Source organism: Gobius niger (genome assembly GCF_951799975.1).
Source record: "Gobius niger genome assembly, chromosome: 4".
NCBI classification, from domain to species: domain Eukaryota; kingdom Metazoa; phylum Chordata; class Actinopteri; order Gobiiformes; family Gobiidae; genus Gobius; species Gobius niger.
In genome coordinates, this window is record NC_136855.1 from 2,981,721 (window position 1) to 3,006,385 (window position 24,665).

At 43.1% G+C, this 24,665-nt stretch overlaps 3 protein-coding genes across 3 annotated transcripts in view; 2 read left to right on the forward strand and 1 right to left on the reverse strand.

Moving 5' to 3' along the window:
- Positions 1 to 5,300: 5,300 nt before the first annotated feature.
- cdkn2aip (CDKN2A interacting protein) lies at positions 5,301 to 10,124 on the reverse strand. Its single transcript, XM_079555124.1, has 5 exons — positions 9,840 to 10,124; positions 9,652 to 9,776; positions 7,778 to 7,887; positions 7,455 to 7,705; positions 5,301 to 5,954 (listed from the first exon to the last, which is right to left on the reverse strand). The coding sequence occupies exons 1-5, from the start codon at positions 10,070 to 10,072 to the stop codon at positions 5,735 to 5,737; spliced, it is 939 nt and encodes a 312-aa protein (XP_079411250.1). The 5' UTR covers positions 10,073 to 10,124; the 3' UTR covers positions 5,301 to 5,734.
- Positions 10,125 to 12,681: 2,557 nt separating this feature from the next.
- tubgcp4 (tubulin gamma complex component 4) overlaps positions 12,682 to 24,665 on the forward strand; it is a 58,903-nt gene continuing 46,919 nt past the window's right edge. The window contains exons 1-7 of the mRNA XM_079555111.1: positions 12,682 to 12,880; positions 15,321 to 15,449; positions 17,269 to 17,388; positions 20,587 to 20,640; positions 20,810 to 20,866; positions 21,161 to 21,240; positions 23,229 to 23,430. Coding sequence (XP_079411237.1) covers positions 12,803 to 12,880; positions 15,321 to 15,449; positions 17,269 to 17,388; positions 20,587 to 20,640; positions 20,810 to 20,866; positions 21,161 to 21,240; positions 23,229 to 23,430 — 720 coding nt within the window. The 5' untranslated portion in view covers positions 12,682 to 12,802. The remainder of the gene's footprint in view (positions 12,881 to 15,320; positions 15,450 to 17,268; positions 17,389 to 20,586; positions 20,641 to 20,809; positions 20,867 to 21,160; positions 21,241 to 23,228; positions 23,431 to 24,665) is intronic.
- Positions 17,950 to 19,263, forward strand: LOC306962570 (nuclear factor 7, ovary-like). The gene has a single exon (XM_079555751.1). The coding sequence runs from the start codon at positions 17,970 to 17,972 to the stop codon at positions 19,257 to 19,259; it is 1,290 nt and encodes a 429-aa protein (XP_079411877.1). The 5' UTR covers positions 17,950 to 17,969; the 3' UTR covers positions 19,260 to 19,263.

A 24,665-nucleotide genomic window follows, 5' to 3' on the forward strand; every position in this document is an offset into this window, starting at 1 on the left:
GGCTGACGGGGAGCGAGCTGAAAGGCCACGAGAGAAAACCAGACAAACTGAAGTGAAGGTGTCAAAACCTACACTTGGTCCAAAGGTCGGAGCGGCCCGATGGTGGAGGAGAGTCAGGGCTGATGGAGACAAACGACCCGTCTGAGATGAAGGATGGAGGAGAAGCTTCAGGCTGAGACTGTTCTGTTCAGACCAGGATCAGGATCACTCCATCTACGTCAGGTCTGTTTACATGAGACAACAGAGCTGTGGTTCCAGACGGGGGGGGGGGGGGGGTTGGGGTTACAACAATGTTTACAACCATAAACATAAAGATTTTATAGATTTTCAACTGTGAAGCAAAATGATACATGATTCGGTTATTTTTCAAAAAATAGTAAACCGAAAAGTGGGGCGTGCATAAGTTTTCATACAGCATGAATGAATATTTTGTGGAATCCCCTTTTGTCTTTTGGGTTTTGACTACAAGATTTGCACATGTAGAGACTGACATTTTAGCCCATTCCTCTTTACAAAACAACTCAAGCTCTGTCACATTAGAAGGAGAGCGTTTGTGAACAGCAGTTTTCAGGTCTTTCCACAGATTTTCAATAGGATTTAGGTCAGGACTTTGACTGGGCCATTCTAACACATTAATATGTTTTTATTGAACCATTCCATTGTAGATTTACCTTTGTGCTCCGGGTCATTGTCCTGCTGAAGGTGAATCTCCGCCCCAGCCTCAGTTCTCTTGTGACTCCAGCAGGTTTTCCTCCAAAATGTCCCTGTATTTGGCTCCATCCATCTTCCCAACTATTCTTACAGTCTCCCCAGTCCCCGCTGAGGAAAAGCAGCCCCACAGCATGATGCTCCCCCCCATATTTGCCACTGGGGATGGTGCACTCAGCAGTGCAGTGTTCGGTTTGCTCCATACATAACGTTTTGCATTTGGGCCAAAAAGTTACATTTTTGTCTCATCTGACCAAAGCTCCTTCTTCCACATGGAGCTGTGTCCTCCATATGACTTCTAGCAAACTTCAAACGGGATTTCTTATGGCCTCCTTTCAATAATGGCTTTCTTCTTCCACTCGTCCATGAAGGCCAGATTTGTGTAGATACGACTTATAGTTGTCCCATGTACAGATTCCCCCAGCTCAGCGGCAGGACTTCACAGCTTCTCCAGAGTTATCTTGGGGCACTTGGTTGTATTTCTCACCAGTGCTCTCCTTGTTCGGTCTGTTAGTTTAGGTGAACAACCACGTCTTGGTAAGTTGGCAGTGGTGCTTTACTCTTTCCATTTCCGAATGATGGATTGAACAGTTGCTCCGGGAGATGTTTAAATCTTGGGAAATCTTTGTATAACTTAACGCTGCTTTGAACTTCTCCACAGCTTTATCCCTGACCTCTCTGGTGCTCCTTGGCCTTCATGATGTTGTTTAGTGACCAATACACTCCGACCACAGCTCTGAGGGCCTAAAAGAACAGCTGAAATTATACTGAGAGTAGATTACACACAGGTGGCCTCTATTTAATGGTTAGGCCAAGGTGTGAACATTCTAGAGTCATGAGGAATGTTATAAAGGCAATTTATTGCACTCAGAAAATGCTGTATGAATACTTATGCACGCCCCACTTTTCACTTTTCTATTTTTGTAAAATAACAGAATCATGTATCATTTTGCTTTCACTTCACAGTTGTCGGTTACTTGTGTGTGAACTTTCAGTAAAAAATTCAAAATAAAATCTTTATGTTTATGGTTGTAAACATGACAAAAGGTGCAAAAGTTCAAGGCGTATTAGTACTTTCGAGAGACACTGTAGATACTGTTTAAACCTCCTAACCCCCACCTGAACTGAGCACATTTTCTCCAGTTCGTCATTACCCAAATCTAAAAGCATTACGGAGAAGAAAGAAAAAGGCATGACCGTTTTCAGAGATTTTGTGATTAAAAAATAATGTATAATGTATAATTCTTGCTATATCACTTAACGTAACTGTTATCAATGGGGGTGTAATCTGGCCTGGGGGGCATGAAACCGCCTGGGCCATAATATACCCCGGGGTATAGAATGGCCTAGGCCCCTTTAACACCGGGATAAAGATCTGTTCAGATCCGTTTTGTTGGTCTTAGCTTTCAAATGAGACATTACACTGGACTGTTGCTCTTCTGAGGAGCTTTTAGATTTGGGTAAGGCCAAACTGGAGGTTAATAAAGTTAGATTTACACAAGGAACGACCAATAGCCCTCCCGTGTTTCTGAGTTTCAAGGAATTGTGCCAAAATCAAGGCCTTAAGTTGGCATTAAATGTACATTTCTTCATCTTTTGTGCCGTGAATTCATGCAAAATACCAAAGGTCTGGTACAAAGCTCTTTCAGCTGAATGTTTTGATGACATTTTCAGTATTTACTATCGTCTTACACACTTATTTTGTCAAATACTCCATTGTACTCCATTTGCTGCATTTGAGGCCGTGGTGTGAGTGGCCCTAAAGCGGTGCCACAGTGTTCAAAAACATGCCCCACATTCTGATCAGGCTCAGTATTAGACAGTTAGACACGGTGGCGCAGCGGTTAGTGCTCGTGCCTCACAGGACGAAGTTCCCGGGTTCGATTCCCACCTGGACGGGGCCTTTCTCTGTGGAGTTTGCATGTTCTCCCCGTGTCTGCGTAGGTTAGTGGTAGGTTATAAAAAACATGTGCAATAGGTTAATCCTCCAGCCAGGTGTTTCTGACCACCAGCCTGGCTCCACATCATGGAGATGGGTCCCCGAGTGCCGGCCCATGCTGGCAGCTCACTGCTCCTACAGGTCGCCCCATGCGATACTGAGGATGGGTCAAATGCAGAGAACTAATTTCTCTATAGAGATTATTACAGTATCAGATTTGCATCTGTTTTTTTCTGCTGTCCATCTGAAATCACGACATCTGAGCAGCATTGGTCTGGGGCCAGAGGTCAAACTACACAGTAAGTCCATCAATCCACTTGTAACTTTTGACTACGCTGCCTATGTCATCTGTACGTGCCAGACTCATGGGCTACAATGTCAGTGGTTCTTCCGTGCTCGTGGTATATTATGCAGTACAGTATTTACAGTATCTACTGTATATACTGTATATACTTGTATTAACCTATGTTGTGTATGGAAAAGTGAAATGCTGTGTACTAAGTAATACTTAGATCAATAAAACCAAATAAAATGACTCCTCTACAGTGGGCCCACACTGCCCCCGTGTGGCGCCAGGGCGTCATCTTTCACCCCCCCTCAGTGTCGTCATAGCAACAAGCATCAACAAGCATTCAGACACATGTAAAGTCCACTCCCTCTGAGCAGCAGACCACACACACCTTGACCTTCAAGCTCTGGGTTGGAGCTCCATTTATCATTGGCTGCCCTGTCGGTGACCGGCCAATCAAGGAGCCAAACCCAAACCCGTGACAGGACCTGGGGCCAAACCCACGAGGGGCCCTCACGCCGAACACTCCGAGCCACATGCACGGTGAACCAAACCGGGAACAATCAATTACGAGGATTTTTACATTCATTTGACCATTATTTTTACAGGTGCCTCGATGCTCGTCATATCATTAGAATCATGAAAACGTGCATTTACTTCTGTTATTCAACTTAAACTGTAAAACTAATACATGATAGACTATGATATACTATATTATGGTTTTGATTATGGCTCAGCTTGTAAACCCCAAATTAAAAATCTGGACTGTAAGTCCTAATCATCAAAATCATAAGGAAAGGAATAAGGAAAATCACAAACAAAATAAAATACAATTGAACAAAAATAACTTTCACTGCAATTATTAGTATTATTTTCATTGAGGGTTTGAGAGGAACTTCAGGCCCGTGTCAGATGCCCTCCCGCCCGACGCCATTTACATCAAAATAATTCACACGAATCAAACCGAAGATTTGAAAAATAGGAACCATTTATTTCACATTTTGAACAGAATAATATAGAAATATTTGGGTGAAAACACGCTGGAACATTAAAACAATCCATCAACTGAAGAATGTGAAAGTATCAAACTTTGAAAGCAGGTTAAGGCGCGGCCACACGGCATCGTGGGAAACGTAGGCGAAAGCTGAACGGTTAGCATTATTAACACACATAAGAAAGCAAACTTATGAAAATGCCAAATCATCGACCTTTGACCCAGAGAAGGACGGGTCAAACGCAGACGGCGCTTTCTCACGGCAAATAAAGAACTGGAGGAAAACATGTTCATGTAGAGACGTCCATTTGAAACTTTCAAACGGAATGAGGAAAAGAAAAGATATGTTTTCAGTCATTTTATTTTTCATATAAAAATAACAATTTATGAAAAACAAGATGCTTTTATTTAGTGACAGATTAGTTTAGATTTGCTCAGAGATATCGAATCTTGTTTGGAATAAACTAGTTATTAATGCAATAAATCTGTAACAATATGAATGTGTCTTTGTTTTCTGGGTTCACATGTCAGTGTTTGTGAATGAGTAAACCTGGGAAAGACCAGGGAGCCACACAGACATGTCGGAGTCACTTCTGGATAAATCTCCGACTCAAAGCCACAAAACGCCAGAGAATAAACTTATCATGTTTATCGTAACACAAGATCAATATTTCTATGTTTAAATGGCACCAGCAAACAAACGGGTCAAATGTAAGAGCTTCCTTTGGGCCTGAGGAGGAGAAGACCGACAATAAAAGTGAGGAGAAAAAAAAACAGTTTTAAATAAACAACTTCCAGTAAAAATCAGAAAACACATAAACGCATCGTTCAAAAATATAAACAAGTCCTTCACTTTACAATTAGAAGCGGACAAATGCACATATTTGGCATTTGACCCCATGCTGTTGTTTTAAACCATTCTCTCTGGTTATAGCGTCTGTGTGGACCATGTGACCCAGTACAACCCTGGTCCTGTTCTGCTCTCATTTACATGGGTGGCTTTTTTTTTTGTTACATTTGACCCATTTCCGACCCACTCTCCTCCCTCCAGTAGTAGTAGTACTAGTAGTAGTAGTACGGCTGGGGGCTGGCTACTGCTAACTGAGTCTGGTATTGGGAGAAAATGTTTGATTTAATTTACCGGTGCCCAGCCCTGGTTAGTGCCTGTAAGATTATGCAATTTTATCTCTCACTTGTTTAAATTGTCCGTACATTGCACTTGACCCAGTTACAACCAACTTTTTCCTCTCCTATGGTTACCTATGGTTACCTAAAGTAGTCTATGTATGTTGTTGCATTTGACCCAGTAATGACCCTGATTCCAGTGGTAAAAGCGTGCCAACAAACCAGCTCTACTCTGGTTATTATCGAGATCATGGTGTTTTGATCCGCTCTTCTCTCTAAACGTGTTGTTTTAAGTCAATTCGCTGCATTTGACCCAGTAAAACATTTCAGTGATGTTTATTGTCACTCTATTCCCTTTAGTTCCGGATATAGTGGCTGAACGACGTTGTTTTGACCCATTCTGCCCACTCGCTCTTGGTTTAAAGTATCAGTTTGTTGCATTTGACCCGTTAATGAGCCAGACTCCAGTGATAAAAGCGTCTAAATCATGTTTTTTGTCGCGTTATTGTTTGTAGGACGCTATTCTCATGTGTTTTCAAGTCCGCACACTGCATTTGACCCAGTTACAGTCGAGGCGCCTCAATAGCCTTCATTGTCACTCTGTGTATGGCGTTGTGTTGTGGTTTGGGAGTCCGTGCGCGGCGCTTGACCCGCTTTACGAGCCGCTTTACGAGCCGCTTTACGAGCCGCTCTCCTCGCTGTACTCGGGGTTGAAGGGGTAGCTGAGCGCCGGGGGGAAGCCCTGGCTGCGCGGCTGGTCGTCCAGCAGCATGAGGTCGTCCACCTCGTGGCCCGTGAACTTGCGGCGGCAGATTTTCACCTGGACCTTTCTGCCCTGGAACACTTTGAGCGCCTCCTTCGACGCCATGGCCCGCGCCGCCGCCTCGTCCCGGCCGTACCTGCAGGGGGCGCAGTTCACAGTGAGGGGCACTGACTGTGACGGGCTTAAGGCGAGACATTTGAGAAATCAATCGGAAACTTTTCAGTCCCTCCAGGATTTCACTGAATTTGCTGTGATTGTTGCTAAAACGCATGATTTCGCAGGTCAAGTTTCCGAAAGTTGCGAAACAAGGAAAATACGTCTATAATATAATATAATAAAATATATTTTCAACATTAAAATATAAATTGGCTAAAATTGCCTATAGATACAGACGGCATCTCGTCATAGAAGGGGGCGTGGCTTCACAGAGGGTGAAAATAGAATCTTTAGAGAAACACAATTTTTCACTCTTTTTTGACATTTTCTGGTGGAATATGAACTTATTTATCACACGTAAATAAAGTCAAGTGAAAATCGAGCCCATATGGATATTTTCTCACAGCAGATTGTTCAGTAGAATAGAAAAAAACGGCAGTTGTAGCAAGCGCTATCTAACCGTTAGCATTAGCCCGATGCTAACATGTAGCATCAAGTTAGCATTCTCCGTTATTCCTGTATTTATGGGATGTTGAACCACTTTGCTCCTCCCCATGTCTTTGTATCTTTACTTAGTAGAAAACTATATTAATAATTCAGCATTTGTTAAAGTAGTTTTTGAATAATTAGAGAAAATATACATGTTTTCAAAATTGTTTTCCCCCTTAACTGTTTTCAAAAATGACCATATATGGGCGATTCCAGAGATGCCGTCTGTATCTATATTCTCAACAACTAAATAAAATAATGTCCAGATCCAGGTTTAAAATGTATGACTCTGTTTTGTGACATATTACACTGCAAAAAGTAATTTACTGGATTAATTTAAATGTCTCAATTTGAGCATAATAATCCAAATTGTAGTTGTTTTGACTAGTTAAGATTTAGTTGGGCATTTGACCTAGATTATTTCACTTGTTCTGAGATGTTTTTCACTCGTTTCAATACATTTCCCCGTTATTTCAAGTGAGTTTCTCCGCCAATGGGGTAAGAAAAATGGTCTTGTCCCATTGGCAGTTTCACTTTCTTATTTCAAGCGAGATTTACCATAGAACCAGTCTAAACTGACATCAAACTAGCAAAATAATCTTGGTCAGATCAGGAAAAAGGTCTAAATGAGTGAAAACCCCTCAAAACAAGATACATTTTCTCAGTTCAAGTCATTTAAGCCAATGCTTGATATTTACTTTTTGTAGCGTAGTTACAAAGATTGGCTCAGAGGGATCTCTTGGATCTGGTTTAGTTTTTGAAAAAACTATTTAGTCATGAAAAAATCTGTAAAAAATCAAATCTTCCAAATGTGGTAAACTGTAAACTGCGGAGTCTGCTGTTTGGCGGCTGCTGGATAAATCTCCGGCTCAAAGTCACAAAACGTGAGAGAATCAAATTCTAACTCTACTATTATGCATGTTAAGGAGAAAACTTGCTAAACATTTCAACATCGACAGCAGTGAGTATTCTCTGTTTTCCTCAGACGTACCCGGTGCCCATGTAGACGGTCTGGCAGCGGATCTCGCACACGTGGCCCTCCTTCTGGGTGCGTCCGGCGGGCAGCCCGGCGATCTCCCGCAGAGGCACGAACACGCAGGTCAGACTGTCCTTGCACGACTCCACGCAGCCGCGCAGGATCTCGAAGTGGTCCAGGTTTGGCCCGAACCCGCCGGCCGACACCAGCTTCCAGCACACGGCTTTGTACAGGCGATTAAAGAAGGGCTGCAGCTGCGCCGGCGCCTGGAACCAGACACAAGCAGCTCGAAACCAAACACGGGGGGGTTTAAGAGGGTCATTATTGCGTTCTCTGACCTGGGAGGAAGGGCCGCGCTTCTGATGCGAGCCGAAGGCCGCAGAGGAGGGAGTGGCCGCAGAAGAGTCTGAAGGTTTGGGACGCTTCGAGCAGCCGTTCGCTTCTTCATCTGTAGAAAAACAAAACAGCAGATTGTTGACAGTACGGCTGGACGATACCACAGGAATGACAAACTAATTAACCAAAAGCCGGATATGACGCAGGCAGCATGTGTATTTTGTAGAAAAGAAGTTAACAGACTTACAGTGGCACAATCTACGTCAGTTTTGTCACAGAAACTGATTTTAAACGTAGGAGAAATCAATAAAAACGCACAAAAGCTTTTTCAACACGAGCGATTGCTGTTATTGTTTACTTCTGCTATTTTGTCCGGATGTTTTGGTGAATGGTCGGCAACAGCTGATGCGTCCAGGCCTCTACCACGGTTTTATAAAATGATCGATCTGTTACAGTGTAGAGAAGCAATGCCCTGTTTATGGACATTGTTTGTGCCGATCATAGGATTCTTATCATTTGTTTAAAACATAAAATGCAACCACGGCCCCCGGATGAGACGACATCACGATCGCTCGCATCAATGTGACACTTTTGATAGACCGGAACAAGAAGAAAATCTTCTTAGAGAAGATGAGGCAGGTATATTCTTGTTAACTTGCTTCATAAAAAGTTATCCCCACATTTTCTCCAGTTTGGCTTTACCCAAATCTAAAAGTTTCATGAAAAAAGCACACAAAAAAAGCACAAAAGCAATGAAAGAGCGACACAAACATGCAACAATAGCACAATAATAAAGCGGGGGGGAAACGTAACGAAAACGCAACAAAAAAAGATGAAGAGAGAGAAGAAAACACAGCAAAAACACATTAAAAATGTGACAAAAAAGCTGCAATACGTTTTGTAGGTCTTAGCTTTCAAATGAGGCGTATGCTCGAGAAGATTTAGATTTGGGTAAAACTGAACTAGAGAAAATGCACTCAGTTAAAGCCGGGGGCAAGAGGTTAAGTTCATTTAAAGGACAGCTTACCCTCAAGAGACACAAGCGCCAAATGCAGGCAGCCGGGATAGTCAAAGTAGTAAATCGCAGACGGGGCAAGTAATCCAGGTCAGGTGACTCAGTCCTGTCACAGACCCAGACCCCTCCCACCTCTCTGAAGCAGCAATGTGAACGCTGTGTGGTTTCAGTTTGTATTTTGCACGGTAACTAACTAATCAGCCTTTACTGCGGCAATGTTTCCAATACGATGCACATCGGAGCTGAGAGAGCTTTAACTTGGAAAATTAGTAGTTTAAGACCAGTTGAGAAATGGTAAAAAATTCCATTTTGCATGGTCGGATCTTAACAAAGTTTCAAGTAGAACTTCAATATGCTACAACAATGAAAGTGAGACAAAATAAATAAATAATAAAGCTAAGTTAAGACTGAGGAGATGCTCATAATAAGCTTCAATTTGCATTTGTAATAGTAAATATGAGGCTATGATTCTGTTCAGAAATCATGTTTACTTTAGCTCCATTTATCCTGTAATGTCACATTATTTCCTAACACAAATAATATCTTGAAACACCAAACAAATGCATTTGAATAAAAATGTCTCATGACAGATCCTGTTCTTCAAAAATGATTCCTGGTGAAAGTCAAAAAGACTGAGGAAAATGATCCCTTGTGAAAGCACTGATCGATGTAAAACTTTTGGAGATCTGATTGATCTTATTGTTATAATATTATATAGCATTGTTATTATTATTATGTGCCATAAGCACTAAACACCTGTGCTGGAAAGCTCATAACTACAGGTCTAACGTCTTTTCAACACTATCAGACCCACTGGAGACAGAGGGACATGTCTCTGTGGAGGACATGAAGGACAGTGACCTGTAGGGGGCAGGCTCCTCTTGCTGCGGGACATGATCTGGTCTCTGGTGGTGAACTGCGGAGCCTCGTGGACCTCGATCCCTTCAGCCATCGGTGAAACTCTGTCCATCACCGACTGAGGATACCTGAGGGGGAACAGAGATCAGACAAACAGGACTAAAGCTAGGCCTGACCGGGGTCTGACGCACCTGCAGCCCATGAAGATGTGGTTGGCCCAGACCATGGAGAGGGAGAGCAGCCGGTCCAGGTCCGGCCCAGGTTGGGGCACGAGCCCGAGTCCCAGCGACTCCCGGTTCTGGAGGATGAAGGCTCGGCGGGCGTTCCACTGTTTGTTGGTTTCGCAGGTGCCTCTCAGAGACTCCACCCACTCGCTCACCTGAGGGTTCTGTGCCAGGTAATCCTCCACCGTCTCCACCGACATCCTCTACACCACAAATGAGCAACATTAGAGGAAAAGCCAACAAATCTGAGGGAAATAATAAAGTAACGGGGAAAATGGGATCACAATATGGAAAACAACAGGAAGACTTGAAAGAAAAAAATAAGACAAAAAACCTTTTAAAATAAGGCTGTGGTTGATAGGGTTGGGTTGAGAGTACTAGTGCTGGGCCATATGGAAACTGTGCAAGAGAACTGTGTATAAACTCGTGCGTTAAAGTCTCAGAGAACGACTTATTCAGAGCGTCATCAGCTCATCAATATCAAGGCTCACATTACACTAATACAAATATTAATTATTTGCATTTTCTCAATTTCAAGGTAATGCCAAAGAAACTGTGGGTGAGCAGTTCGCATTGTGTGTCTTTGAAGCTGCTCCACCAACGCCTGATCGATCTGTCTGCTCTTACCTTCTGCACCACGCCTCTTTCCTCTCTCCTCTCCCTGTCCTTTGTGAGTTTATCCATGCGCTCTCAGCTCCGATGTGAGATCCATCGCGGCACTAAAAAGTTGTTTCGTTTCCGTGCGCAAAGTGAAACCATGCAGCGTTGAACAGTGAAGTCGCTTTTAGAGAGAGCGCCTCGCACGCCACAGACAGCAGCGGAAATGACGAACAACTGTCGGTTATTGTAACCTCTGTTTTGAAGTGACATCTAACTGTTTATTATCTGCGGTGGGAGTCAGTAATAAACATGTTTAGTGTTATAGTGGGGGTGTATGTGCACCAGATGTCTCCGTTGCTACAGCAGGGGCGGTGGCGACAGACAGCAATAATGTAAAGCAGCTGGTGTCTTTGTGAAAAAGTTATTTTAATTCCTTTTTATTAGGAACAAAACATAAAGACAAAAAATACAATCTTTGTGGCCTATTTAATGAAATATTTGCTTTAATAATTGATTACATCAGGTTGGGAACGATAGAAACGATAGAGGAGAATAGACACTTCTCTCTCGTCCCCTCGGTCATATCGCCCAGCACTACAGAGTACCTTTGAATTTTCTTCAGTGCCAGTAAAGATTGGACATCTTCTGCACCAACAATGAATCCTCCCTGCACAGTCAGTCCTCTGCACAAGTGACAAAAACAGTTGCACAGAATAAGCTTGAGTTAAAACCATTATATTTGTGTTGGTAAATAACACTCAATTGTGCCTTTAAATGTGACAATGGCACCATTCAGTTCAGTTTAAAGAGTCTTTGTACCTTGGCAGCAAAGAAGCAGGCCATTTTTCCCTTTTTCAGTTTTTAAGATTTTACACGCCCAGAGTTCCTAAATCCTGCGAGCTTCTACTATAGGCAAGTAAGCAGGTGAGACATTAAGGGATTCTCCCAATAGGATGTAACACCGCCCCCTGGTGGCCAGGGGTGACTCCAAAAGCACTTGGTAAACAGGATTCTCTATGTAAATTTGGACCTCGTTTGTACGGCTTAAAAGCCTGGTTACAGCGAGTTTTTTTTTTCTCTAAAAAATGCTATGACCCATGTGACAACACTGGGGTAGGTGTCATATGTTTCAACCACACTGGTTGTTGTATGTTCGGAAAAAAAAAAGTAGAAGCCTAAATCTATGAGCATGTATTATTTTATTAAAGAATAAACCCGCTGCAAATCCCTTAATGAAAATGACATAACAGAACAAATAGCTATGGGCTTGGACTAAACGTGGACAATACTGTATCAAATATGAAAACACTTTTCGGCACAAAAACCTTTTCTGAACGGCAACTTAACTATTTGGGAACCATGTGGTCAACTTAATGGGTCAGATACGAGACTACAAACGTTTAAGAGAAATATCATCTCTCCAGCTCCCCTGTATTATTCTCTGCATACATGGTCTTCCTGTGTCCTGACAGCATTTCCATTGTAAACAAACACTGGGGGCCTGTCCCCAAACGACTGTGTCACTAAAGAAATATTTGCATTTGCCTGAACATTTGACTAATCCTCCCCACACTTTCTCTTCTCGTCGAGACTTGTTTTAAAGCCTAAAATGAAACAAGAGCGTCAGAAATAGACTCACAGGTGCACATTTATGTATCAAACATAAAAAACAACTTAGCACAGGCACAAATTATAAACCCTAAAGCGTTTTAGTGCGGATAAAAGATGGTAGAAATAGAAGCATCTGGAACCTGCCTCTGAGCATAAACATCACTCATGCACGGCTACGGCTGAGTTTAACGGTCACAACCCTTCACAGAGCGGTACTACATTACAATTAGAAGCATTTCGCTCCATTAACTACGTTTATATTCGATTAGAACAAAATTTAAAAGCGAAAAATACCAAATATGTGTCCACTTGGGGATGCTCCCGATCAAGCTACGTCGCACAAAATTAACGAACTTCCGTGTTACGTCCCGAAGAACTACAACGTTCCGGATAAAAATAAAAATAAACTACCAAAATGGCCCTAAGCGACGCTGAGCTGCCGCCATTTTGAGAGATGTGTTGTTAAATTGTGTTATATCTTTGTTAAGGGTAAAGAAAACGCGTTAGCTTTCGCGGAGACGCAAGAATTAAAGGTAAAAGCTATCTGCCTACATTTCCCGGTGCGCTTTGCGGTGTGTGACGTCAACACGCCGCGCCGGATGTGTGGTTTGTTTTGACGGAGAAGGGAAGACGCGGTAAAACTGCGATAAACCGACGTTAACTCGGGACAGAGTGGGTGTTTTTTTTTTATCTGTAAATGAAAAGGGAATAAAGTGAGGATGATCCACGAGCTGCTGCTGGCGCTCAGCGGGTTCCCGGGAACGATCTTTACGTGGAACAAGCGGAACGGGCTGCAGGTGAGGCAGAAGGAGGAGGCTGGAGGAGGCTGTGAGGATGGAGGACTAGTAACTAATAACTAGGGTTTCCGCGGGCACCAAATGAGAAAGTCATTGAATGTAATGTGGAAAATGTTGCTAAAAATATCATTGAGACTATTAAAGGAACAGGCCACCGTTTTTACATACTGAGATACGTTCTTACCTGAGCTTAGACGAGTTGTTAGTACCTTTCTGGTGTTTGTGCGTGCCCTCAGTCACGCATAACGACTAAAGATGTTGTTAGCGTTTGGCTTCTCCCAATTTGCGCACAAAGACCAGACAGGTACGTATCCACTTGTGTAAGCTCAGGTAACAACAGATCTCAGTATGGAAGAACTGTGTGCCCTCAGTCACGCCAAAAGACCAAAGATGTTGTTAGCATTTGGCCTCTCCCAATGTAGTCCTATAGCTCCAAACGGGGTGAAGTTAAAGACGACCAAGCTCTTCCACGCGCACAAAGACCAGACAGTTACGTATAAACTTGTCTAAGCTCAGGTAAGAACATATCTCAGTCTGGAAAAACGGTGGCCTGTTCCTTTAAATTGGATTCCAATTGGCATTCAGTCTAAGTTTCTTGAAAAATCATGACATTACTCGACTACTTTCGCCTGCCAAACGAAAGTACAAAATAAAACAAAAAAAACATCTTAAATACATTTAGCTGCAGTTTAGGCTGTTGTTAACCCCTTAACTCCCAACATATCAACATGTGATCTTACGTTTATTCATAGATATATTTATTCACTTGGTAATCATTTGAAAGATAAAAAGATAAAATGATGATTAGTAGTTTGACAGGGTTAGATTTTATACCCAACCCCTTTTCTTCACTTTAATCGTATCCCAGTTCCTTAGCATTATCCAGCTAGCCCTAATAATGAAGCAGTTCACGATGTTGACAGATTCTCTATCAAACACGTGACGGTAAAATAGTAAGGAACCGCCAGGGGGCAGCATAGTCATTTTATAGATCTATGAAGCACTTAGGAGGGACAATACATATTAATGACCATTTTCACAAATGTAAATATGCCAGATTATAGCCTTAGGCTATTTTCCATCTGCAGACGCCCTGGCAGGCTGGTGTTACACACGTTACATACAGAGACACTATATACAGAGAGACAGGGACGAGAACAGTGATCACATCATGTTAGAACAAACACTAACAACAAGAGTGGACAACAAAGGACAATATAGAAAATAATAACGGAAATGCATCGACTGTATTGCACAAACCACAATATTGCACCATTCTCTATTGCAGTGGTTCTCAACCTGGGGGTCGGGACACCCAAGGGGGTCGCGAGACAAATTTGGGGGGTCGACAGATCATGTAGATAAAATAGCCATAATTTCATTAGCATATAATCTAATATTTTATTGTAGCATGTGTTTGCTATTTTACCAGAGTGCCATTATTTATTTGTAGTTTGATGAATTTCATTTTTTGTTTTTTAAGAACTATGTAGGCTAATGTTCCGATTTCTCACAGTGTGACCCGAGTGGGGGTCACAAACCCCTTTAACTGTTATAATGGGGGTCGCGGCTCCAGAAGGTTGAGAACCACTGCTCTATTGCACTGACCCACATTACACTGCCCCCTATTGGACAACCCTTGTTATACTGAGTCTGACAACCCACATTACACTGATAATTGTAATGCACTAACTATCATGATGAACTAGACATGATCACATGTGTGTGTGTCCCTCAGACACACTTTTCAATGACTCCTAAAGGTATGGAGACTTGTGCTTTCCCTGACTGACAGTGCAATACTATTCCAGAAGGTCACTCCCTGATATGACAGGACGTTCAGTGAAAGGCAGTCCGCTTAAATGCCAATTCACAATCACCATATTATTATGTATTATGTATAAAGCACAATGAATTGTGCTTTATACATAATACACATGCCTTGACACTTTGTTGTGATAGAAGGAAGCCTCATGTTACAGATAAATGGAGGGTGTGGTGCTGGATTATTTAAACCTTGCTGTAACACTTTTTTAACCTCTTGCCTTAACCAAGTGCATTTTCTCCTGTGCAGCTTTACCCAAATGTAATATATGTAAATCATTTGAAAGCTAAGACTCACAAAACTCATCCAAACAAACCTTTTTCCTCAAAATGTTGCCGCATTGTCGCCACATTTTTTTCATTGCTTTTTTTGTTGCATTTTTGTCACATTTTTCATGAATTTTTTCTCAGGCTTTCGCCGCTCTTTGGTTGCGTTGGTCTCATTTTTGCTGCTACTGTGCCGCTTTTTTCAAGAAGCTTTTAGATTTTAGATTTGGGTAAAGCCGAACTGGAGAACATGTGCTCTGTTCAGGTGGTTAAAAACTACTGTAAACATGATGCATTTTCCCCATAGCTTGCATGACATGACTGTTTAATGTATGTGTCCCGGCTGCAGGTGTCCCAGGAGCTGCCGTTCCTCCACCCGTCTGAGGTGGGCGTCCTGAACAGACAGTGCAAACTGGGCTCTGACTACATCCGCTTCACCGAGTTCATGGAGCAGCACACCGGCCACGTGCACGCTCAGGTGAGGCACGTGGGGAGTGTCGCGTTGAGGATGGGTCAAATGCAGAGAACACGTTTCTCTACAGAGATGAATAAAGTATAAGTTGCAGTGGGGTGATGGTTCCTTTTCAGTGGCTGGTCCGAGGCTCTGGAACTCTCTGCCTGTTGAGTTACGAGCCATCACTGACCTGACACTGTTTAAAGCGAGGCTGAAAACACACTTGTTTAAAGCAGCTTTTGACTGCTAATTGCACATCTGTAATGTATATGTGTTTTCTTAAATATTTTGTGCTAAAATTGTTTTTTATTATATTGCACTTATGGAAAGCACTTTGGTTCAGCGGGTGCTGTTGTAAAGCGCTATACAAATAAAGGTTGATTGATTGATTGATTGATTGATTGATTGGTTGATAACTTAACTTAATTTAATGTCTTTCGCTCGTCCCAGTCAGCGATGTTCACTCTGGCCCAAAAGTATCACAACAGTTCCTTTAAAAACACCCTGAAATGGACTTTACTGACATGAAAACAATGGAATTACGTGAATCAGATGTTCCCACGGGTAGGGCTGGGTACTCTTATGTTGGCGTGTGACTCGAAAGCGTCACGGTAGGCTGTGGCAAGGAGGGTTTGAACACTGATGGCAGGCAGGCAGAAGAATTGCTCAGCTTACGAGGGTTTGTTTCTCTCCATATCATAACATATGAGAAATTAGGCACTTACTTGGAACGATACCTCAATAAGTGCAAATCTTTCTTGTGATGATATAATATACGGTAGGGTGCATCAAACGCCCCAATGTCAACCAATGATGATGTCCCCAGTTTTAAAACATTCCTTTGGTCATAAAAAGATTTTTTACCAATTTGTGTCTAATTTCAACATTGTTTAGGGTCCACGTCAATAAGCAAGATCTGCATCATGAAGCATATGCGATATTCATTTAGCTGAATGTTTTGTGCTGTTGATCTCTTTACTTATTTCATATGTTACAATGGTTTTGAATTTGATTAAATTACTTTTCTTTGGTTGTTTATTCAAGTTGTTTGTGAAGTTTGTGAGTTTTTACAAAATATTTTGCATTAAACCTTCACAAACTGTTATTACAGGGCTGTTAGATTCAGCACATTGTGACTGTAACACATTGAGTGCCAACAATCCAGACCATTTTTTGATCTTGGAAGCTGAGCAGGGTCAGGCCTGGTTAGTGCTTGGATTGGAGACGCCTGAGAATACCAGGTGCTATAAGCTTTTACCTCCAGGGCTAACAGCTCCAGACCGGGTCTGATACCTCGGGCCTGCAAATAAGCGCTAAATTGCACATTTTCGATATTTTGACAAAACATTGATTTGAATGGTGGACCACCTAAATGTACTTCAAACTTCACCAAACTTTGCCATACATTTTCTTTTTTATATATATAAAAAAGCTAGACTAGGGACAAAATGATCCATTGAAGTTTAAAAAAATATGGGGCATATGATGCACCCTAATATATGGTCAATAGAAAGTTTCTCCCCAAGCTCACCCACCGCCATGTTGCAGGCCCAGCACGAACACAGCTCAGGTGAGCGTGCACGCTAAAGTGTAAACCATTCCCATGGCGCCACCAAACCCCGTGGTGCAGAAGTACATGACACTATGCGTGTGCACGTGCCCACTCACGCCATTCATTCATTAAGGGAGAAACACCAAAACATACTCAGAAATTCATCCTGTACAAAAGGGCCACATTAGATCATCTGGCAGGCCACATCTGGCCCGCGGGCCTTGTGTTTGACACATGTGTTGTAAGGCCTGCAGACTGTACAGTGACATGAGTGCTGTGTGTGTTGTGTAGGACCATGTTGCGGCGCAGGCTCAGACCGGGCTGCACGGCGTGTACCTCAGGGCCTTCTGCACGGGGCTGGACTCCATGCTGCAGCCGTACAGACAGGCTCTGCTGGACCTGGAGCACGAGGTGAGGCTGCTTTACGCTCATTACTCTGCGACTCTCTACTCACATGAGGCTCTGTCAGGACTTAGCGGTTAGTCCAAATGGAATCGAAATCACAGTTTTAGCTTCAAGTGTTTAAGTGATTATCATTCTGGCTCTTTATCTGACCCTCCCTGATCTGATGAGAATCAAACTCAGCCCTGAAAGATGGGCCTCACTTTGTACAATTTAATCATTCTTGTGATTTTGATGAAGATCAGACCACATTTTATGACCAATTTAGGCAGTGTAATGTAGGAAATTCCAAAGCGTTCATACCTTATCCTCCCACTGTAAATACTTTTTATTATTGATTTAAAAAAAAAAAAAGAATGTAAAAAGTCCAAAAAACACTCTGAACTGAACACATAAACCATACTTCATTTATCAGATGCACAAAGCCACAGCCCGAGTCTGTCAGAGGCCATTGCAAGTTTTAGTAACTGGTCGAGCAGGAAGACTCAGAACAGAAAGAATCTGGTGCACAGGTGCGTCACCATTTCACAACAGACTCCTCTCATGCAGGATAAACCGAGGCGTCGGACCTGGGAATAGTTTTTTGGACAATGGCAGAAAACACAGCTCTGGATAAACCCCTGACCTGCTCTGTTTGTCTGGAGACGATTAAGGAGCCGGTGTCTCATGGCTGTAACCACAGCTTCTGTCGCAGCTGTGTCCAGAACTACTGGGACCAGAACCAGACCAAGAACTGCCCGGTTTGTAGAAGGGCATGGTCTAAGGGCCTAATGGGGAACCTTGCTGTAAAGGAACTGTCTGACTCTTTCACTGAGAGACTAAAGGTGTCTGAGAGAGGAAAGACAGAGGGAGGAGAGAAGAGGAAGCAAACTGTGCCTTCAGAGGAGACGGCAGAGAAACCACCAGAGCAGCTTCAGTCTGAGCTACAGACTCTTAGATTAGAGAGACAGAGCTATGAAGATCTGGAGAAAACCTATGATGAAATGGTCCAGTTCTCTAAGAAGCAGGCGGTCCAGTGCGAGCGTCAGATCCGAGCGGAGTTCTCTCGGCTAAAGAGCTTCCTTCAGGAGGAGGAGCAGAGGGCCTTATCTGCTCTGAGAGAGGAGCAGCTCAGACAGACTCAGAACATGGGCCCAGAGCTACAGGAGGTCAGGGAGAAGCTGAGCTCTCTGAGCAACAGCATCAAGAAGCTGGAGAAACATCTGCAGACGGGCAGCTCCAGCCCACCTCCACAAAGCCCCACGCCCCGCCTACAGCCCAAAGCAGGACTGCTCCTGGACCAGGCAAAAGTCCTGGGCAACCTGGGCTTCAGAGTGTGGAGCAACATGAGGAGCATCGTGTCCTACAGCCCCGTTATTCTGGATCCTAACACTGCAGCAAACAGCCTGTATCTGTCTGAGGATCTGAGGGCAGTGACATGGGCAGCCAGTGCTCCTGATAATCCAGAGAGGTTCAGTAAATACTCTGAGGTCCTGGGCTCTGAGGGATTCAGATCTGGGGTTCACCAGTGGGACGTGGAGGTGGGAGACCATCCAAACTGGAACATAGGAGCGACCAAAGAGTCTGTGGACAGGAAAGGAGAGAGGACTGTTTCACCTAAAGATGGAGTCTGGGCTTTATTACATCGCAGTGGGAAATACACTAGCGGCTGTCGTGTTCCAGTCCCAGTGGAGACTCGTCCTCAGAGGATCAGGGTGAAGCTGGACTATGAACTGGGAGAAGTGTCCTTCTATGACGCTGATCACATGACCCACCTGTACACACACTCTGACACTTTCACTGAGAAAATCTTTCCTTATTTCAGTGTTGGAAAAGCTGGTGACGCTAAAACCGAAGAGCTCAGAGTCCTGCCCTGTGACCACGATAAAGAACAGACCTAGATCCAAACAGAAGTCTCTCCTTAATGTTGCAACAGCCCAGTTTAAACACTGATGGACAGTTGTGTTTTCTTCAGAACAAAAGTTGGAGACATGCTGTCACGGAATATGGCTTTTTTATACTGTAATAATTCATAATAAGATGACCTTTTCGAGTAATACACATCTTCTTTTCTTGTATTAAAATCACGTATTTAGTATTTTCTTCTTAATTTCCGTTCTTACATTTGTGTGTAAATATTCTTTAAATTGTAACAGCAGGAGAAGCAGGAAAATAAGACTTTGTACCATCCAATCATACGTTTATTAGTTTAATAATGGGACGAGCTTGATTTGTCATTATTTTGTATCTGCTTTTTCTTTGATTGATCCAAATAAATGTTGTAAAAGGCCAAACCTGGTTGAGTCATTGAAGTGATTTAGAAAACTATCTATAGATTAAAAAAAAAGTCTTGTAATTTAATCTAATAGTGAAGTCAGTTTTAAATCATTACCTAGATTTTAGATTGATTGACTAGACTTCTTTTTCCTGATCGGACCAGGTTTACTTTGCTTGACCAGTTCTAAGGTAATCCTGCATGAAATAAGTGAAGCTGCCAGTGGGACAAAAGTAATTTTCTCTTTTGACAACATATTTTACTTTAGTCTTAGTCTTTTGACTAAAATGTAATTTAATTTTAGTCAAGATTTAGTCAAAAAAAACTTTTCAATTTTAGTCTAGTTTTAGTCGACTAAAATTGCAAGTCAATTTAGTCGACTAAATTTAAGACCAATCTAGTCGACTTTGCATTTACAATATTCATTCTAATCATATTTAATCTTGTTCCTCTGCTTCATGGAGCTGCTCCACATGAACAAAGCTCAGAGCTGATCATTTGGCAGAGAATTTACATGATCTGAGGCTCTTTCAGACGCTCAATAGAAGTTTGGATGATTTTAGTCTCTCCTTTTCATTTTTATTTAGTCTTATTTTAGTCGAGTAAAATATCTGGACATTTTAGTCATAGTTTCAGTCTCATGAGAAACTTTTAATTTAGTTGTAGTCCAATTTTAGTCGGAAAAAATAACACTGACTAAAATTAAGACTAAATATTTTAGTCGACGAAATTAACACTGTTCAAATGAGCCATGGCACTGGCCTACAGCTGTAAGCTCCAGTCGAGAAACTTTTAGATTTGGGTAGAGCTGAACTGGAGAAAAGGTGGGGGTTAGGAGGTTATCTCAACTTTGAATTTTTAAGAATCCGTGTCCAGTCCTTCTACTCCTTCTAGTGGTGTTTCAGTGCTGGCTCTGTAGAGAGTGACTTAATGATCATGTGTTTGTGTTTCAGTTTCTGGGAGATCCTCACCTGACCATCTCACACGTCAACTACAAACTGGACCAGGTGGGGGCGCCACACTCTGTTCCCCATATACAGTGGGGGAAAAAAGTATTTGGCCAAAATCCAATACAATGTCTATGTGAAACTGACCAAATACTTTTTTTCCCCACTGTATATGTATTTCCTTACAGCAGTGTTTTTATTGAGCACATTCATGGTTTTTCTGTTCCAGTTCCAGCTGTTGTTCCCGTCGGTGATGGTGGTGGTGGAGACCATCAGGGCCCAGAAGGTATGAATGAATGTTTCATCAGTAACACAAAATGTTACTGAAATTAGACTAAAGCTGATTAACTAGACTAAAATTATGAATGAAGCATATTTTCAACCCATAAAAACGTAAATTAAATCGAAAAGAAGTGACTGAACTTCCTGACACAATTCAGTGCTTAAGGAAAACCACCACTGGGATCATTGAAACTGTGAATACAAGAATATAAACATGTCACAGATATGGTCCTTCAAATTACTTGTAATTTTCATCAACTTGATCTTGAGAAAAACACAATTTAAACGTATTTTTCAGATTCACGGCTGTCAGATCCTGGAGACGGTTTACAAACACAGCTGTGGAGGCCTGCCGCCCGTCCGCACCGCGCTGGAGAAGTAAGAGCACACCCGAAACACGCTCAAACCATTCAGTAAAGAGTCACTCCTGCTGCGCTCAATGCTAATACATACTCTATACAGGTCGCTATCTCTGTAGGATCCTCTGTGTGTGTCATGGATGCTCAGATATGCCTGTCCTCTCTCTGTAGGATCCTCTGTGTGTGTCATGGATGCTCAGATATGCCTGTCCTCTCTCTGTAGGATCCTCTGTGTGTGTCATGGATGCTCAGATATGCCTGTCCTCTCTGTAGGATCCTCTGTGTGTGTCATGGATGCTCAGATATGCCTGTCCTCTCTCTGTAGGATCCTCTGTGTGTGTCATGGATGCTCAGATATGTCTGTCCTCTCTGTAGGATCCTCTGTGTGTGTCATGGATGCTCAGATATGTCTGTCCTCTGTAGGATCCTCTGTGTGTGTCATGGATGCTCAGATATGTCTGTCCTCTCTGTAGGATCCTCTGTGTGTGTCATGGATGCTCAGATATGTCTGTCCTCTCTCTGTAGGATCCTGTGTGTGTCATGGATGCTCAGATATGTCTGTCCTCTCTCTGTAGGATCCTGTGTGTGTGTCATGGATGCTCAGATATGTCTGTCCTCTCTGTAGGATCCTCTGTGTGTGTCATGGATGCTCAGATATGTCTGTCCTCTCTCTGTAGGATCCTCTGTGTGTGTCATGGATGCTCAGATACGTCTGTCCTCTCTCTGTAGGATCCTCTGTGTGTGTCGTGGATGCTCAGATATGTCTGTCCTCTCTGTAGGATCCTCTGTGTGTGTCATGGATGCTCAGATATGTCTGTCCTCTCTCTGTAGGATCCTCTGTGTGTGTCGTGGATGCTCAGATATGTCTGTCCTCTCTCTGTATGATCCTCTGTGTGTGTCATGGATGCTCAGATATGCCTGTCCTCTCTCTGTAGGATCCTCTGTGTGTGTCATGGATGCTCAGATATGTCTGTCCTCTCTGTAGGATCCTCTGTGTGTGTCGTGGATGCTCAGATATGTCTGTCCTCTCTCTGTAGGATCCTGTGTGTGTGTCATGGATGCTCAGATATGTCTGTCCTCTCTGTAGGATCCTCTGTGTGTGTCGTGGATGCTCAGATATGTCTGTCCTCTCTCTGTAGGATCCTGTGTGTGTGTCATGGATGCTCAGATATGTCTGTCCTCTCTGTAGGATCCTCTGTGTGTGTCATGGATGCTCAGATATGTCTGTCCTCTCTGTAGGATCCTCTGTGTGTGTCATGGATGCTCAGATATGTCTGTCCTCTCTGTAGGATCCTCTGTGTGTGTCATGGATGCTCAGATATGTCTGTCCTCTCTCTGTAGGATCCTCTGTTTGTGTCATGGATGCTCAGATATGCCTGTCCTCTCTCTGTAGGATCCTCTGTGTGTGTCATGGATGCTCAGATATGTCTGTCCTCTCTGTAGGATCCTCTGTGTGTGTCATGGATGCTCAGATATGTCTGTCCTCTCTGTAGGATCCTCTGTGTGTGTCATGGATGCTCAGATATGTCTGTCCTCTCTGTAGGATCCTCTGTTTGTGTCATGGATGCTCAGATATGCCTGTCCTCTCTCTGTAGGATCCTCTGTTTGTGTCATGGATGCTCAGATATGCCTGTCCTCTCTCTGTAGGATCCTCTGTGTGTGTCATGGATGCTCAGATATGTCTGTCCTCTCTGTAGGATCCTCTGTGTGTGTCATGGATGCTCAGATATGCCTGTCCTCTCTCTGTAGGATCCTCTGTGTGTGTCATGGATGCTCAGATATGTCTGTCCTCTCTCTGTAGGATCCTCTGTGTGTGTCATGGATGCTCAGATATGCCTGTCCTCTCTCTGTAGGATCCTCTGTGTGTCGTGGATGCTCAGATATGCCTGTCCTCTCTCTGTAGGATCCTCTGTGTGTGTCATGGATGCTCAGATATGTCTGTCCTCTCTCTGTAGGATCCTCTGTGTGTGTCATGGATGCTCAGATATGCCTGTCCTCTCTCTGTAGGATCCTGTGTGTGTGTCATGGTGTCCTGTATAAGCAGCTGGCTGCCTGGATGCTCCACGGTTTGCTCTTGGACCAACACGAGGAGCTGTTCATCCGCCAGGGCCCCAGCGTCGCCGGGAGCTCGGCCAATCAGGACGAAGAGGAGGACGACCTGGGGCTGGGCGGGCTCAGTGGCAAACAGCTGCGCGAGTTGCAGGACCTGGTGAGAGCGAGTCAGAGCGAGTTAGAGCGGGTCAGAGTGGGTCAGAGTGGGTCAGAGCAGGTCAGAGCGGGTCACAGTGGGGCAGAACGGGTCACAGTGGGTTAGAGCAGGTTTAGAGCTGGAGATACTAACCAATAAACACCTGTTTAAGACTTCATGAGAGCAAAACACAGCCATAGATTATTCCTGCAGGGTCAGTTTTGAGATACGGCTCTAGTTTTAGCTTTTAAAGGAGCTAAACCTAAATTTGAGCTCTTCTTTGCACTAAGAAATAACTTATTTTTAAAGAACATAATGCAGCATCAATCAATCCATAATTATATAGCGCTTTTCATGCATTTCATGTAACACAAAGTGCTTTACAGATTTAAAAACATTCTGTCACACCCACCTCCTCACACAAATACAAACACATTGTCGTATTCACACTCTCCCCACCCACCTTCCCACCACAAGCACACCACACGCACTCAAGGTAAAACACTGGACACAATGGACATCAGGCTGCATCTATCAGGAGACACAGAGATGTATAACTGTGTATCATCAGCATAACTGTGAAAGTTGAGCATATACAAGTTAAAAAGCACTGGGCCTAAAACCGAACCCTGGGGCACACCACATGTGATTTTATGGACCTTAGAAGAGCAGGTATCCAAACTTACCATAAATGTCCTGTCTGTGACGTAGGACATTCATGCCCCTCGTTCCTTTCCTGTTGCTTTCCTCTCCATGAGCTGATGGAAGTGCATTTCTCCTCCTCGTGTATCAGCCTCACTGTACTTTACCACGAGAGAGAGAGGGGTGACCATAGATACAGACGGCATCTCTGGAATCGCCCATATTTGGTCATTTTTAAAAACAGTTGAGGGGGAAAACAATTTTGAAAAAATGTATATTTTCTCTAATTATTCAAAAACTACTGTAACAAACGCTGAAATATGAACATAGTTTCTACTAAATAATGATACAAAGACATGGGGAGGAGCAAAGTGGTTCAACAGCCCATAAATACATGAATAACGGAGAATGCTAACTTGATGCTACATGTTATCATCGCGCTAGCTACAACTGCCGTTTTTTCACTTCTACTGAACAATCTGCTGTGAGAAAATATCCATATGGGCCTGATTTACACTTGACTTTATTTATGTGTGATAAATAAGTTGATATTCCACCAGAAAAAGAGTGGAAAATTGTGTTTCTCTAAAGATTCTATTTTCCCCCTCGGGGAA